At 34.1% G+C, this 14,649-nt stretch overlaps 1 protein-coding gene across 1 annotated transcript; it reads left to right on the forward strand.

Moving 5' to 3' along the window:
- Positions 1–67: 67 nt before the first annotated feature.
- Positions 68–12,884, forward strand: LOC132755162 (uncharacterized). Its single transcript, XM_060745969.1, has 4 exons — positions 68–318; positions 7,324–7,652; positions 10,157–10,377; positions 12,722–12,884. Exons 1-3 carry the CDS (start codon positions 210–212, stop codon positions 10,364–10,366), a joined length of 648 nt encoding a protein of 215 aa, XP_060601952.1. The 5' UTR covers positions 68–209; the 3' UTR covers positions 10,367–10,377; positions 12,722–12,884.
- Positions 12,885–14,649: the final 1,765 nt, after the last annotated feature.

Raw genomic sequence — 14,649 nt, forward strand, 5'->3', positions numbered from 1 at the left:
TTCGTCATTTCAACAGTGAATTAAGAGGGCGAAAAATGTTATTTGGTCTAATCACATATATTTTACTATTCTACAAGTGAACGAAAACTGCGGGAGAATAGTATATCTTTACGTACATACACGCACCGCCTCCGTATAAAAGCATCTTTAAGCGGGCTGTTTTATTATTGCATAAGGAGAGGTCGGGACGATAGAGTCAGATAGGCGAAATGAGGGCTCTCATTACCTGTACAGCTCTTGTCTCCCTATGGGCTCATTGCACATTCGGGTTTGCTTTCTCGCCCGGTTCTTACAGGGAAGCCAGACAAAATTATTATGGTGAGTGGTTTTTCTTTGTTTTTGTTTGGGTTTTTTTAATAATAATTCATTTTTTTCTTACTTTCTTATTCAGCTTTTTATTGATTTTTTTTACATTGTTTGTTTTTTATGGTTATCATATATAAAAATCATATGGTGAGTGGTTTTTCTTTGTTTGTTTCATTTTTTTTTAATTCATTTATTTTTTTTTCTTATTATTTATTCAGTTTTTTTATATCATTACTTGATTTTTCTGATTATCATATATAACAATCATTATAGCTGAAGTTATTATTTTAAATATTCTAACGAAAGATCAAATGTAATATAAACTTAATACTTGTAACTGAATTGAAGTTTTTTTATGTAACTGACAGTGAAAAGTGCTATCATGTAGAATGAGACCAGTAAGAAAATAGTACTTTCAATTTTTTTTTATATTATGCAATAAATTATTCAATATCTGTCACATTTGAAAAAGGAAATTATCGTTCCATTTTGTTTTATTTTCTTTCTACAATTGTTTTAATTGTGTTAGTTAATATCTATCTTGACAATTTTATTTGATTATATTCTTTATCTTTTATATATCTGAGAGTTAGAAGGTGTCAATTTATTTAGGTATGTACAAAACGGACTGCAAGTGTTATTTAATATGTATTATACATTTATGTTTGTAGTATTATTAATAAATTTCCAAGACAAAAACAACTCAATAACTGTCTAAGTTATATGATATACCAATTTTATAGCTGCTCTGACATTCCACATAGCAAACTCGCAGAGATATATTTGCATGTTCTTTCTTTCCTTTTCGGTTTTTTTTCTTCTTTTTTTTCACCAGTACAAAACCAAAAGATGTTTAATTCATCATAATGATCATATATTAAATAATAAGACTTTTAGTTTCCCATAGTGTTGCAATACAACATAATATCCTAAAAATTTAATACCAAGGTTTTAACTTCGAGAGGACAGTATCATTTTTTTTTATTGAAACATTTTTAGAAAAGAATTATGTTTCTTTTTTTTTATTTTATTTTTTATTTATTTTATCATTTTCCAACGGGCGCTTTCATACACTTGTTAAACTGAGACACAGTTATATAGTGTTACAGTTAAAACAAGTGCAACAAAAGTACGACAACAATGCCTCGCTGATTTAACGTCGGTTTCCTTTATCTTCAGTTGTCAAAAGCTTATTGTATGATAATAATTTACTCAAATTTCAATCACATTCTCAACACAATACACGCCTGGCAAACTGTCGCTCCACTTCAAAATTGTGGTGTACGGTAAAACGAGTTTCCGAGATAGAACGGAAGGTCGATTTAAACGCCTAATTGTAAGTATTGTTTATGTTTTTGTCTTGTTGTTCATTTAAGTTGTATTTTTTCGAAAAACGGAAAATGTAGTTCCGTGTAGGATTGATTTAGCCTTCCAATGATCTAAGCTGTTACAAAAAGAAAATTATATTACGCCCGGAAGAACTTTTCTCCCTGACGAAGCGAACGACGATTTGTAGAATATTGAACTTCCCAACCATAGAAATGCCATACTCTTCGGATTTCTTGAAAAAGTGTATTAGAAAAATATCAATCCTTAATAAGAACTTGTCGTTCGGGCAACATAAATGACTCCTGAAGGATTTCTTAAATTTTTAAATCGATATTTTTCGAAAGTAGTGGAGCGAAAGGGCAAGAAATGGAGCAAAAGGTTCGATGTTGAGCGCAAGGCGATATTATTTTGACGTATTAGGAGGAGCGTAGTCTATGATTTTTTATATATAAAAGCTATAGAAGTTAAAATAGACATAATCAAGTGTTGAAACCGAGATATATATATATATATACCTTTTAAAGACAACTAATAAAGTGTGATATCCTTTCAACGACTATAGCGTAATAAATGTAATCGCGAAGGTGTCACCTATGGCTGCCGTTGTTCCCGCCAAAATGTTATGATTTTCGAAAAGCTAGATATTCAAGGTGCAGAACAGAAACAAAATTATGCAATGCATGGAACTCATTAAATTAAATAAATCACTACTACCGAGTTCAGTTCAAAATGACTTTCTGTAATTAATAGCTCTAACGTACCTGTTCAGAGCAAACACAAAAAAGCAACGTTTTCATGAATTTGTAAGGTGGGAAATCGCTATGAAAATGGTTGACAAAGTGTCAGTCGTTATAAGGATATAACACGTGTTCCAGTTATGTTTCTAGATACTTCCTCCCTTATTTAGCATTGTTGTTTAGTTTTTTATTTTCCTCTCAAAGTGTAAATAGAAATTTCTACTATAACTAGGTCTATTATATTATTGATAATTTTAGTGCATACACCGACTGAGCTCTGCCTTTTTTATTACGTTCGTTTTGTTCATCGATAAACAAACAAAATCTTAGATATTTATTTTAACATAATTTTTTCTTAAACCAAGATTTGTACTGCAGTGTTTGATTATAAAAGTAAAAATTTCTATTTACACTTTGAGAGGAAAATAATAAACTAAACAACAATGCTAAATAAGGGAGGAAGTAATTAGAAACATAACTGGAACACGTGTTATATCCTTATAACGACTGACACTTTGTCAACCATTTTCATAGCGATTACCCACCTTACAAATTCATGAAAACGTGGCTTATTTGTGTTTGCTCTGAACATGTACGTTAGAGCTATTAATTACAGAAAGTCATTGTTAACTGAACTCGGTAGTAGTGACCCATTTAATTTAATGTGTTCAATGCATTGCATAATTTTGTTTCTGTTCTGCACCTTGAATATCTAACTTTTCGAAAAAAATAACATTTTGGCGGGAACACCGGCAGCCATAGGTGACACCTTCGCGATTACATTTATTATGCTATAGTCGTTGAAAGGATATCACACTTTATTAGTTGTCTTTAAAAGGTATATATATCTCGGTTTCAACACTTGATCATGTCTATTTTAACTTCTATAGCTTTTATATATAAAAAATCATAGACTACGCTCCTCCTAATACGTCAAATTAATATCGCCTTGCGCTCAACATCGAACCTTTTGCTCCATCTCTTGCCCTTTCGCTCCACTACTTTCGAAAAATATCGATTTAAGAAATACATCAGGAGTAATTTATTTTGCAATAAGGACATGTTCTTATTACGGGTTGATAATTTACTAATACACTTTTTCAAGAAATCCGAAGGGTATGGCATTTCTATGGTTGGGAAGTTCAATATTCTACAAATCGTCGTTCGCTTCGTCAGGGAGAAAAGTTCTCCCGGGCTTAATATAATTTTCTTTTTGTAACAGCTTAGATCATTGGAAGCCTAAATCAATCCTACACGGAACTACATTTTCCGTTTTTCGAAAAAATATAACTTAAATGAATAACAAGACAAAAACATAAACAATACTTGCAATTAGGCGTTTAAATCGGCCTTCCGCTCTATCTCGGAAATGCCGTTCGCTCGTTTTACCGTACACCACAATTTTGAGGTGGAGCGACAGTTTGCCGGGCGTGCAATAGTGATACATTGTTTAAACACATTTGGTAGGTCACAATCAGACTGGTCACAATACATAAATAAACAGTAAGTCATTGCTGCAGTAGGCCTACTTTTCGATTCTGCATTGTAATAAACCTTCAAAATATCGCAATATCCACCTATTTATTAAAACAAGCAACATGTTAGCTTAAGACCGCTTTATGAATAAAAACTGGATGAAACTTTATTTAAAAGCTAGTGTTTATTGTTGTGTCCAATCAACTGACAATAAGGTTAATGAAAGAAAAATGACCGCTCAGGTTTAGATATGATTTAAGTGATATAAAATCGATACATAGAATAAGAAAAGGAAAGTCAATAAAAATGATATTTATTTTACGATAAGCTATTGTCTGCCGTATTAATGCTATTGTATACCGTATCAATGGTATTGTATACCGTATCAATGCTATTGTATACCGTATCAATGCTATTGTATACCATATCAATGCTATTGTATACCGTATCAATGCTTTTGTATACCGTATCAATGCTATTGTATACCGTATCAATGGTATTGTATACCGTATCAATGCTATTGTATACCGTATCAATGCTATTGTATACCGTAGCAATGCTATTGTATACTGAATCAATGCTATTGTATACTGAATCAATGCTATTGTATACTGAATCTATGCTATTGTATACTGAATCAAACCTTGTTTGTCGTATCAATGCTATTGTATACCGTATCAATGCTATTGTATACTGAATCAATGCTATTGTATACTGAATCAATGCTATTGTATGTCGTACCACTGAATAGTATGCCTGATTAAGCTATATTCTACCCTATCAATGCTTTTGTCTCACGTATAAATGCTATAGTCTACCACGTCAATCATATTGTCTGTCATATAAATTCAATTGTATGCCGTGTCAATGCTATTGTTTGTCTATCAATATTTTTGTCTACAGTATCAATGCTATTATCTGACGTATCAATCCTATTATCTGCCGTATTCGCTATTGTCTGCCGTATCAATGCTATTTGTCTGTTGTAATAAATGCTATTGTTTACTGTATCAATGCTATTGTCTGTCGTTTCAAATGCTATTGTCTACATCTTTGCCTTAGCAATGTTATTGAACTGTCTGCCGTATCAATGCTTTTGCAACACGTATTGTCTACTGTAATAATGCTTTTGTCTGTTGTTTTAATGCTACTGTCTACCGTATCAATAAGCATATTTTTCTATAATTATTCATACAGATATTATGATTTACGCATTAACCTGTTTCTTTGATTTAGGAACGATGAATATGTTTGTTTACGATTGACCTTTGGGCGTGGGGTTCAAGCAATTTTTTGTTGCACGCTTGTCGGATTTATGACATTTTATTTGTTGTTTGCTTTATATTTTTATTGACTTTCTGTTTGTGCATGACATTCACCTGTCTGTCCTACGCTAAAAATAGAAAAAATTGTCACTGTGAATTTTCCAAAAAAGACAGAAATGTTCAAATTGGTGATTTTTCAAGCCTTGCATGAACTTACAGTGATTGTTAATGAAAATACCGCGTTTTTTACAATTATCTAAGCCATAGTAAACCGTAATACCGTAATGATGTTGCAATTTTAACAGTGTTTATACAAGTGACAAAATTTATCCTAAAAACTATCCAAGTTCATTTTCTTATGGCATTAGCATGAGACCTAAAAAGGCCCTACTACCACTACCACCCTACAATCTAGTATAATTGCATGCTCAGGCCATCATGACAAACCATGCATTTAAGTCTGTCATAACCTGAACTAAATGCACTAGCTTGTGAAATAAATTGTTTCTTTCAGAGCGAGCGGTTTGCAATATCTACCTACCGTTTTGCTTGATCCGATCTTAGTTTTATCTTCTCAGCAAACTCAATACTTAGAATAACGCTGATTTTAAGTTGAAATATGATATCCTCTATCACAAGCAAAGATATCATAGGATAGGAATCTTATTAGATTGAAAGCTCATTGAAGTTTGTTCTTATACCATAGACATTATGAAATGTATAAGCTTAAAGGCACATTATGCCTGCGTAACGAATGTATTTTTAATTTTTTTAGGAAGGACAAAGATAAATTTTATAACATTTCAATAGTGGTTTAATGTGAAGTATTTTGTTAGATAGGTTACAAAATGTTAACAGTATACATGTAGTATCTTGACTTCCAATCAGTGTAACTGTAAAAGCAACAGAGCAAAAAGATGGTTCAGATAATTAGCCAATGAGCAATTTTTTTAACATTATGGAAGTACAAATAAAAAGCATTTTGAAAAATAAAATTAAAAGCATTTCTTGGACAAAATGGGTCTTTAAAATATTCAAATTTTATTACATTTAACAAGCATTAGAGAGTACATATATCTTAAGTCGTTCCTATATCCAGGAAGGAAGTAATGCCGTAGCTGTCGGTAAGTCGGAGTGAATTTTAAGTCTGCTATCCTCTCCCCCGCCATCCACCTCCCCCAATAACGCTTTTAAGTAGCCATAATTATGACCTTAACTAAGTCCGTGTGAAATTCAACTAAATTATCCTTCTAGGCATTTTTACATAGTTTATAAGTCGACTGCATACCTTTGTAAACTAGTGACCTTCCTATTGAAATAACATGTTTCTGTTTTTGGAAACATATTTTCTCGCATCTGATGAGACAACATTAAGTGTGACACTGTTGTTAGGTAATGTCACTTTGAAGTCAATATCCAACGGTAAACAAATTATGCTCAGATGTGAAAAGACAATTAGTCTTAATTGTTTATTCTTTTATCTGTCATTTCTGTTGCTAATCGGTGTATAAATACGTTTATGATCATTATTCTGTCAAAATAACGAATGAAATGTACGAATCTGTACATCAGATACCGTGACAAATGCTAATTGATATCGGCAGGTGTGCTCTTTAGCATGTTTTCTTTAATTAAAGTGTCTGTCATATCGCAGTGTTGCCGTACCATTTCTGTGTTAAAGCTGAACACAATTAAAAGGGGAGAAATAATTGTTTTCAACCTTTAAAATCATATCCATATAATCATGTAACAGATAATCTTGACTTTTTGTTTTTGTTGCTGCTGCTGCTGTTGTTTTATGCTTTTTATATATCAATTGTGAAAGAAACACATAAGTGTCTCCGTATGTATGTGGTGACATGTAAAATATTAGGATATCACGTCGACGCATTGATCGTTAATGCTGCTTCTTCTTTACGTTTTTATTTTTATTTTTCATCTTCTTTTTCCTGTTTTTCTTCTCCTATCTTTTTTATCTTTATTTTCTTCTTTTTTTCTCATTTTCTTCTACTTCTTTTACTTCTTCTACTTCCTCTTCTTCTTCTCCTTCTTCTTCTTCTCTACTCCTTCATTTTTCACCTTCTTTTACTCCTAATTTTACTTCTTCTTTTATATCTCTTTCTTCTTGTTATTATTATTCTTTATAAATTCTTAGTTTATTTTTTTCTACCGCAAACCCGGTTAATGTTATTGATTTCATTGAATTTTAGAGATAATAACTAACTGTGAAAAGGAAGGTGGTGAGTGCATGGAGGTCGATTTTGGAACAACTGACCCGCCTTCGCCACCGGAAACCACTACCCCTGCACCCACACCAGCACCAAGGCCAACTACACGTGCACCTTTACCACCTGTACCTGTAACTCAGTCTTTCTTTTGGCCTTTCTGGCCGTTTGTTCCAACACTAGGAGCGCCTCCTCCGCCAACCCCGGCACCAAGGCCGATAACTCTAGCGCCCAAACCAACAACTCTTGCCCCAGCACCGGTAAAAGTGAAATCAGTTAAAGTGAAAGCAGTTAAGGCAAAACAAGTTAAAAAGGTAAGTGTCAAGACTTAAATAATTATACGTGTATTTATATATATTTTTTTCTGGCTGACATAGATTTTATTGACATACATGTACAAAGTCAAACACTGTAAATCTTCTCATTTTATTAATTTATGTCGGAGAATACGTCATGAATGTCGAAGAAGAATACAGGAAACGTATTGTTTTGTTGCTGTTTGTATTTGTTGTGTTTATGCGCCTTTTTTGGGGGGGGGGGGCGTGGTGTTCTTTTGTTTTTTTTTTTTTTCTTTTTTTCTTGTTGTTGTTGTTGTTTTTTTGTTGTTTTGTTGTTTTTTTGTTGTTTTTTGGGGGGAGGGGGGTCTAAAACTAAAAATATGGACTCTGTTTAACTAAACAAGTTCATAGGAAGCGGTAATAATACATCGTGTATTAAAGCATCTTTCCTTCGTCCGTCTGTTTTCTGTTATGTGAGAAAAATGATTCATGGCACTTTTATTTTAACTTCTCTTTGTTGTAACAAGCAATACATTTAAATAGGACGGTATTTTGCCGAATTCTTTAGCTTGAGCAAATCGTTACGTCACAAATTATTGTAAGACAAGTCAATAAGCGAATAAAGTAATATTATAAGATTTGTTAAGAGAAAGAAATTGTAAAATACCCATTTTTGGAATAAACTAAATATTGAGATAGGTTCAGTTTTTAAATGCGTATTTTACTGCTTAAAATTTATTTTTACAACAGTGACAGTAATTCATTGGAACTTCACTGAGGTACTAAAGCATAAAACATAAAATTTCTTACAAAGACCAGCTGGGGGACTTGAAATGGAAAAATGTATATATACGAAAGATAATTAAGAATATTCTCAGAAATGAATTGAAAATCGTATATTTGTGCTATTCTTAGCCCATTTTTAGTGAAAAGCGTTGCAACGGTTTACAATTTAGAATACTTTTTCTGAAAACAAAAAAGCAAAAAAAAAAGAATGATCTGAAATTTTGTACTCGAATAATTGGTCTAGACCTACCTCAAATAGAACATTAAAGCAGCATGCCTCCAGATTCTTGGTAATTTTCATGAGAATTTCGAATTGTTTTTAAAGGTAAAATTGTGTGGAGTGAACAAAGAAAGTAATTAACGAGGCAAACGGCTTTTTCGATCGACATGCATTACCAAATAAATGTAAAGATATGCAAAAATAGTTACTGCGTTAGTCACGCAATAAAAAATATGGTACTGCACAATCAGTAATAAATCGCACACAACATGCAAATCATTATTTAAATTTAGAATACTCTTACTTTTCTTACGATCTTAGTTCATTTTTCTGAAGCTTGGTTTTCTTGAAATATTTTGGCTCATCTGGAGGCATATATTTTTAATCTCGACAATTTTTTGACAATTTTTTTTCCAGTCTGTCATGTCTGAAAAAAAAAACCTCAGTGGAGTGCCTTTAAGCATTCTCATTGAACTTGTCAGTCAACTTTGCAATTGGACATCGACTAAATTCTAAAATGTTATATCTTGGTATAAAAAAGTTGACATGCATATTCATTAAGTGACGCTGAAAATCCATCAAAATAACACGGGAATGGCATCAATGAGTTCATTAAGTATGACATTAATTAGAAAAATAATGAGTACATTTTTATGGCTATACTAATGAGAATTAATTATAGTATATAATTAGCTTTGACAGTTGTTGTAAATGGCCGTATATTGACCTATCCCCTGTTGTTAAAAAGGCGTTATTCCACGCGCGCATGAATTTCAATAAATAAAAGAAACTTATGTAAGAAATCAAGGTACCTCCCCTCCCACGAGCTTTCGAAATAAGTGTCATGTTGAAATTGATTAAATCATATTTGAGCCGTGTCATGACAAAACCAACATAATGGGTCCGCGCAGTCTGATCAGGATCCATGCCGTTCGCTATCAGTTTCATTACTTGTTATAGGGTCTGTAAGCGAACAGCATGGATCCTGATCAGACTGCGCAGACGCGCAGGCTGGTCTGGTTCCATGCTGGTCGCAAACTCATTATGTTGGTTTTGTCATGACACGGCTCATTTAATTATATGGAAGAAAATGGCTGTGCACATACGGTTTTGACTATTTACACCTCGACTTCCGGTAAATGTACCAGCTTATCGCCGTCCTTAATCCGGTATTTACCGGGCAGGTAATCCATGTGCTTTGCCCGTTCCAAGCATTGATGATATTTCTGCATTAACTGAACAACATTACATAACATTCATCGCTTCTCCCTTCAGCTGTGAAACTTCTTACATGCTCGTATTCAATTGTTCAAACATTATTTGACACATGTCTGACATTTCTAAAGATTTAGATAAATATGCATTTATAAGGCATAATGTGCCTTTAACACGATAATAATCATTTTAATTTTAACTTCGCAAAATACTAACTTTACAAAACGGAAATGCCGTGCAGACCAAATTAGCGACGGTATAAGCACATTGTTAACTTATATACCAATACGTTGTCTTAAAATGTTTTTATTTCTTTCAGGCACTAAAGGTCAAGAGAGCAAAGGGCAAGCGTCGCCAAAGAAATCAAGGTGAACAAGAAAGGGAGGTCAGAAAACGCCGACAGGCATTTGCTCCCGACCCTTGGGATTATCTATACAATGAATGCACTGGGGGGTGGGAGTTTGACATTGGGTGTGGTGCAAGAGGTGGTAATATTTGTTGTTATTCCTCGAATAATAACAATTACTAGGAAGTATGAAGGTAAGGGTATTCGACAGAAAATAAAAATAATCAGGTACATATTTTATTATCAGGGAACGAATCATGATAGAACCATCTACAATTACACAAGAGAGGCGTTATGTCAGTAATGATGTAAACGTATAAGTAATTTGTTGTAAATAATGTGCTTTGTTGTTAATCAGATAAGAAGTTTGTCAGTGATATCGTGGGTTGCCAATAATATAGTGGGATGTCAGTAACATCATGGGCTATTTGTTATATCGTGGTTTGTCAGTAATATCGTGGTTTGTCAGTAATATCGTGGGTTGTCAGTAATATCGTGGGTTGTCAGTAATATCGTGGGTTGTCAGTAATATCGTGGGTTGTCAGTAATATCGTGGGTTGTCAGAAATATCGTGGTTTGTCAGTAATATCGTGGTTTGTCAGTAATATCGTGGGTTGTCAGTAATGTCATGGGTTGTCAGTAATATCGTGGGTTGTCAGTAATATCGTGGGTTGTCAGTAATATCGTGGGTTGTCAGTAATATCGTGGGTTGTCAGTAATGTCATGGGTTGTCAGTAATATCGTGGGTTGTCAGTAATATCGTGGGTTGTCAGTAATATCGTTGGTTGTCAGTAATATCGTGGGTTGTCAGTAATGTCGTGGTTTGTCAGTAATATCATGAGTTGTCATTAATATCGTGGGTTGTCAGTAATATCGTGGTTTGTCAGTAATATCGTGGTTTGTCAGTAATATCGTGGGTTGTCAGTAATATCGTGGTTTGTCAGTAATGTCATGGTTTGTCAGTAATATCATGAGTTGTCATTAATATCGTGGTTTGTCAGTAATATCGTGGTTTGTCAGTAATATCGTGGTTTGTCAGTAATGTCATGTGTTGTCAGCAATATCGTAGGTTGTCAGTAATGTCATGTGTTGTCAGTAATATCGTGTGTTAATAGTAATAGCATGGGTTGTCAGTGATATCGTAGTTTGTCAGTGCTCTTAGCAGTTGTCATTCATTTCGATAATTGTTCTTCAGTGATCTTGTGAATACATTGCCAATGATATATATTAACTCAATTAATATTGCTGAATGAATAAGTTATTAAATATTTAATTATTTTCGTTTCACTTGCTCCTTTTCGCTGTTTAATCATATAAGCGTCTTACTAAAAGTTCGTGACGCAATCATGTGAAAATGCAGGGAATCTTGACAAAGTAACGCAAAATCGTGCAAATCTATTGCTGACTGAAACGAGCACTTGAGAACATAAACACATATTCTATATAAAACTTAATTTTAAGAAATTAATGAGCACTTAAGGTTGTCATGAAATCAAATTTTAAAACTAATGAAATAAATGTTGTTGTTTTTTGTGTAATTTAACACAGATTTTGCATATTTCTACTGCTTTACTAACGCTGTAAGGGCCGTTTTTGCACATGTTGACCACTTTTTGGTAATTTTCGTGGATTGTAAGTGCCGATTGCAATATGTAAATTACTTCATTTGTTCAACCCACATCATTATACAATTATTGACTAGTGAGCCATTGAATATGATGTGATATTCACCGGCAGATGACTTTCTGCCGGTGAATATCACATCATATTCAATGGCTCACTCGTCAATAATTGTTTTATTATATGAATAGGCTAAGAAATAAAAAAAATCACAAAAAGTACAACCTTATATATACATGTACAAATTTTGCCTCGTTGAAGCGCGGGAAAAAAGACGCACGTGTTAGGCGTGCAACGACTTCGCGAACGCTGCGCATACAAAAGTAATTCAAGTTTATACTCATCATTGCGGTGTAGCCTTTAAGTAAAATGGTAATGTATTGATATTTTAATCGAGAAATATGTCATAAAGAACAAAAAGCAACAATTATTTTTTAAGTAACACGCGTATTTAACAGTCTACGGTGTATGATCATTGAATATGAGTCTCAATCTATTTTTAGGCTGGGAAAATCCAATTCAGCCAGTGAATATGATACTACACCCAGTAAATATGATTTTATAAAAAGTTCTGTTGACAACTGTTTGGACCAATGAGATTGCAGCTATATTTAGATCATATAATAATTTATTTTAATTTATATACATTCCCAATTTTTTTTATGACAATTAACATGAATCTGGAGGCGTGCTGCTTTAAAACATAATATCATAGAAGCCGTATGAATAAATTCATTCCTATAATCAATTATTTTGGTCCGTTTACATTCCGTGCTACTAGTGTCGGCAATATTTTTGCACGTGACCATGGTTACTATTGCACACTTTCTGCGTTGTTTTCACATTCCAGCGTTACGGGATATTAACGGAGTATTATATAGACACAGATATAATTGTCATTTTTGTTCTTTATTCTAGATCTAATACTCGTTGGATGAGGTTGAAACCCGCTTCCACGTCACTGAACGATCAACGTCACCGTCCTATTACGTCATCAGCGCATCACCATTACGTCATTAAAATACCAAGTGTTCCGTAGTCCGTGTTCTTAATTTTGTAAATAAAACCTATTTAATCAAGATGATTGAAGTCCTGCTTTATTTTGTTAATATATCATCAATTGGAACACCTAGACGATTATTCTTAGTTTCTTAGTTCCTTTCTCGTAAAGAAGGGAAATCCTCTGCGTGTAAAAAGTCGCACGGTCACTTTTCTTACAATATGTCCTAGATGCTTGAATGTGGTCATTTCTATCTGCAAAACTGTTTTGGTAAGGAACCATCCGGTGTAAAATCTGAATGTTCTTACAAAAAAAAGATAAAGTCTCAATAACGATCTTTAAAAGCCTAATTAGGACTTTGATACTTTGATACTCTCAGTTACAACTTATTAGGAATTTTTAATCATAATGAAGAGAAACAAGCCGTATAACAATTTTGTAACTCATGACAAGGCGCTTTTAAAGACTAATGAGGATATATGAATAGAATTAAGAGTTGAGAAATAAAGATCAATTAGGACTCTAAAAAGTCAATTAGGACTCTAAAAATTTAATTAAGACTCTAAATGTCCTAATGAGGAGCTTCAAAGACTCAATATGAAGTAAAAGTTTATTTAGTAATTTCTGATTAGGTTTTTATACAAATAAGAAATTATATTTCTCCAAAGCTTTTAAAACTTCAAATTAGTTTTTGGACATCAAAACGTCACACCGACACAGTTAGGTCATTAAGCAACTTTCCAGCTTTACTGGTGGAATAAGATCTCTCGTGACTTTTCGTCACGAATGGGAACCTGAGTAGAACCACCGACGTTTCATCAGCTTTCTGGATAATCTGCTCAAAAGAAAGAATCCTTAGTCCCTAGCGGTGTGTTCAAACTCACAGCTGTGTGGGACAAGTAGATGGACACTAGTCCAGTTAAAAATTTGCAACAGTACCCAAAGCAGTATATTTAAAAGATAAGTATTATATGCACCTTACATGTCAGCTCTAATTCGCTATACCTTCCATTATCAGTTTACATCAGTATTGACAAATAGGGGTGTCGATAATTCTTATATAAAAGCATACTATTTATCGCCTACATCTTTTACCGCCTAAAGCCTAGGTCACAAATAAGAAAATGCCGCCGGGCGGCGTCTGTTTCTCCAAAAAATCGCAATATCGGCCGGCGTCCGTCCGGCGGCAGTGACTATCGGACGGCAGCAGCTGAAAATTTTGCTCATCGGGCGGGCGCCTTCGAGTTTTAAGTAATACTTAAAAGCTAACGGCGGCCGGACGATAATTTTTGGGGTCACTGAGTATAAATATCATCGAGCGGACATCGTTCGGTCGCCGGGCAGCAACTGGGCGATGTTTTTTTGATCGGGCGATTTTTTGTTCTACTAAAACAGCGTCCGATTTAAAAGGCGTCCGGGCGGACATCGGCCGGGCCCCGCCCGGTGCCTGAATAGAGACAAGTAGTCAAACGATTATCGCCCGGTACCCGGACGATTCATGTACAGGCACCGGGCGATCATCGTTTTGTCATCCGGCGACCGGGCTGCTTGTGTTTGTTGTAATTTCAGCTTGAAGAAGTTGTAATTGCCTCAAAAATATATTTGTGAATTTCTTTTGAATACTAGTAAACATTAATTTTTTCTTCAATGTCCATGCGAATGTCTGATTGATTTTCGCCTTCTACGGTCTCGATACTGGTCGTTGGTGACTCGTTGTGAACAACACGGACCAACTCCTTGACCTTCCCCTTGGATTTGGCAGATGACTTCTTTGCTGGCATAATTACAACTAGCTGATCTATCTAGGATGTCATTAAATGTAAAGTCATTGTCGCCCGGCGCCCGC

This window comes from Ruditapes philippinarum, unplaced genomic scaffold (genome assembly GCF_026571515.1).
Source record: "Ruditapes philippinarum isolate M1 unplaced genomic scaffold, ASM2657151v2 ctg2780_1_1_1_1, whole genome shotgun sequence".
NCBI lineage: Eukaryota > Metazoa > Mollusca > Bivalvia > Venerida > Veneridae > Ruditapes > Ruditapes philippinarum.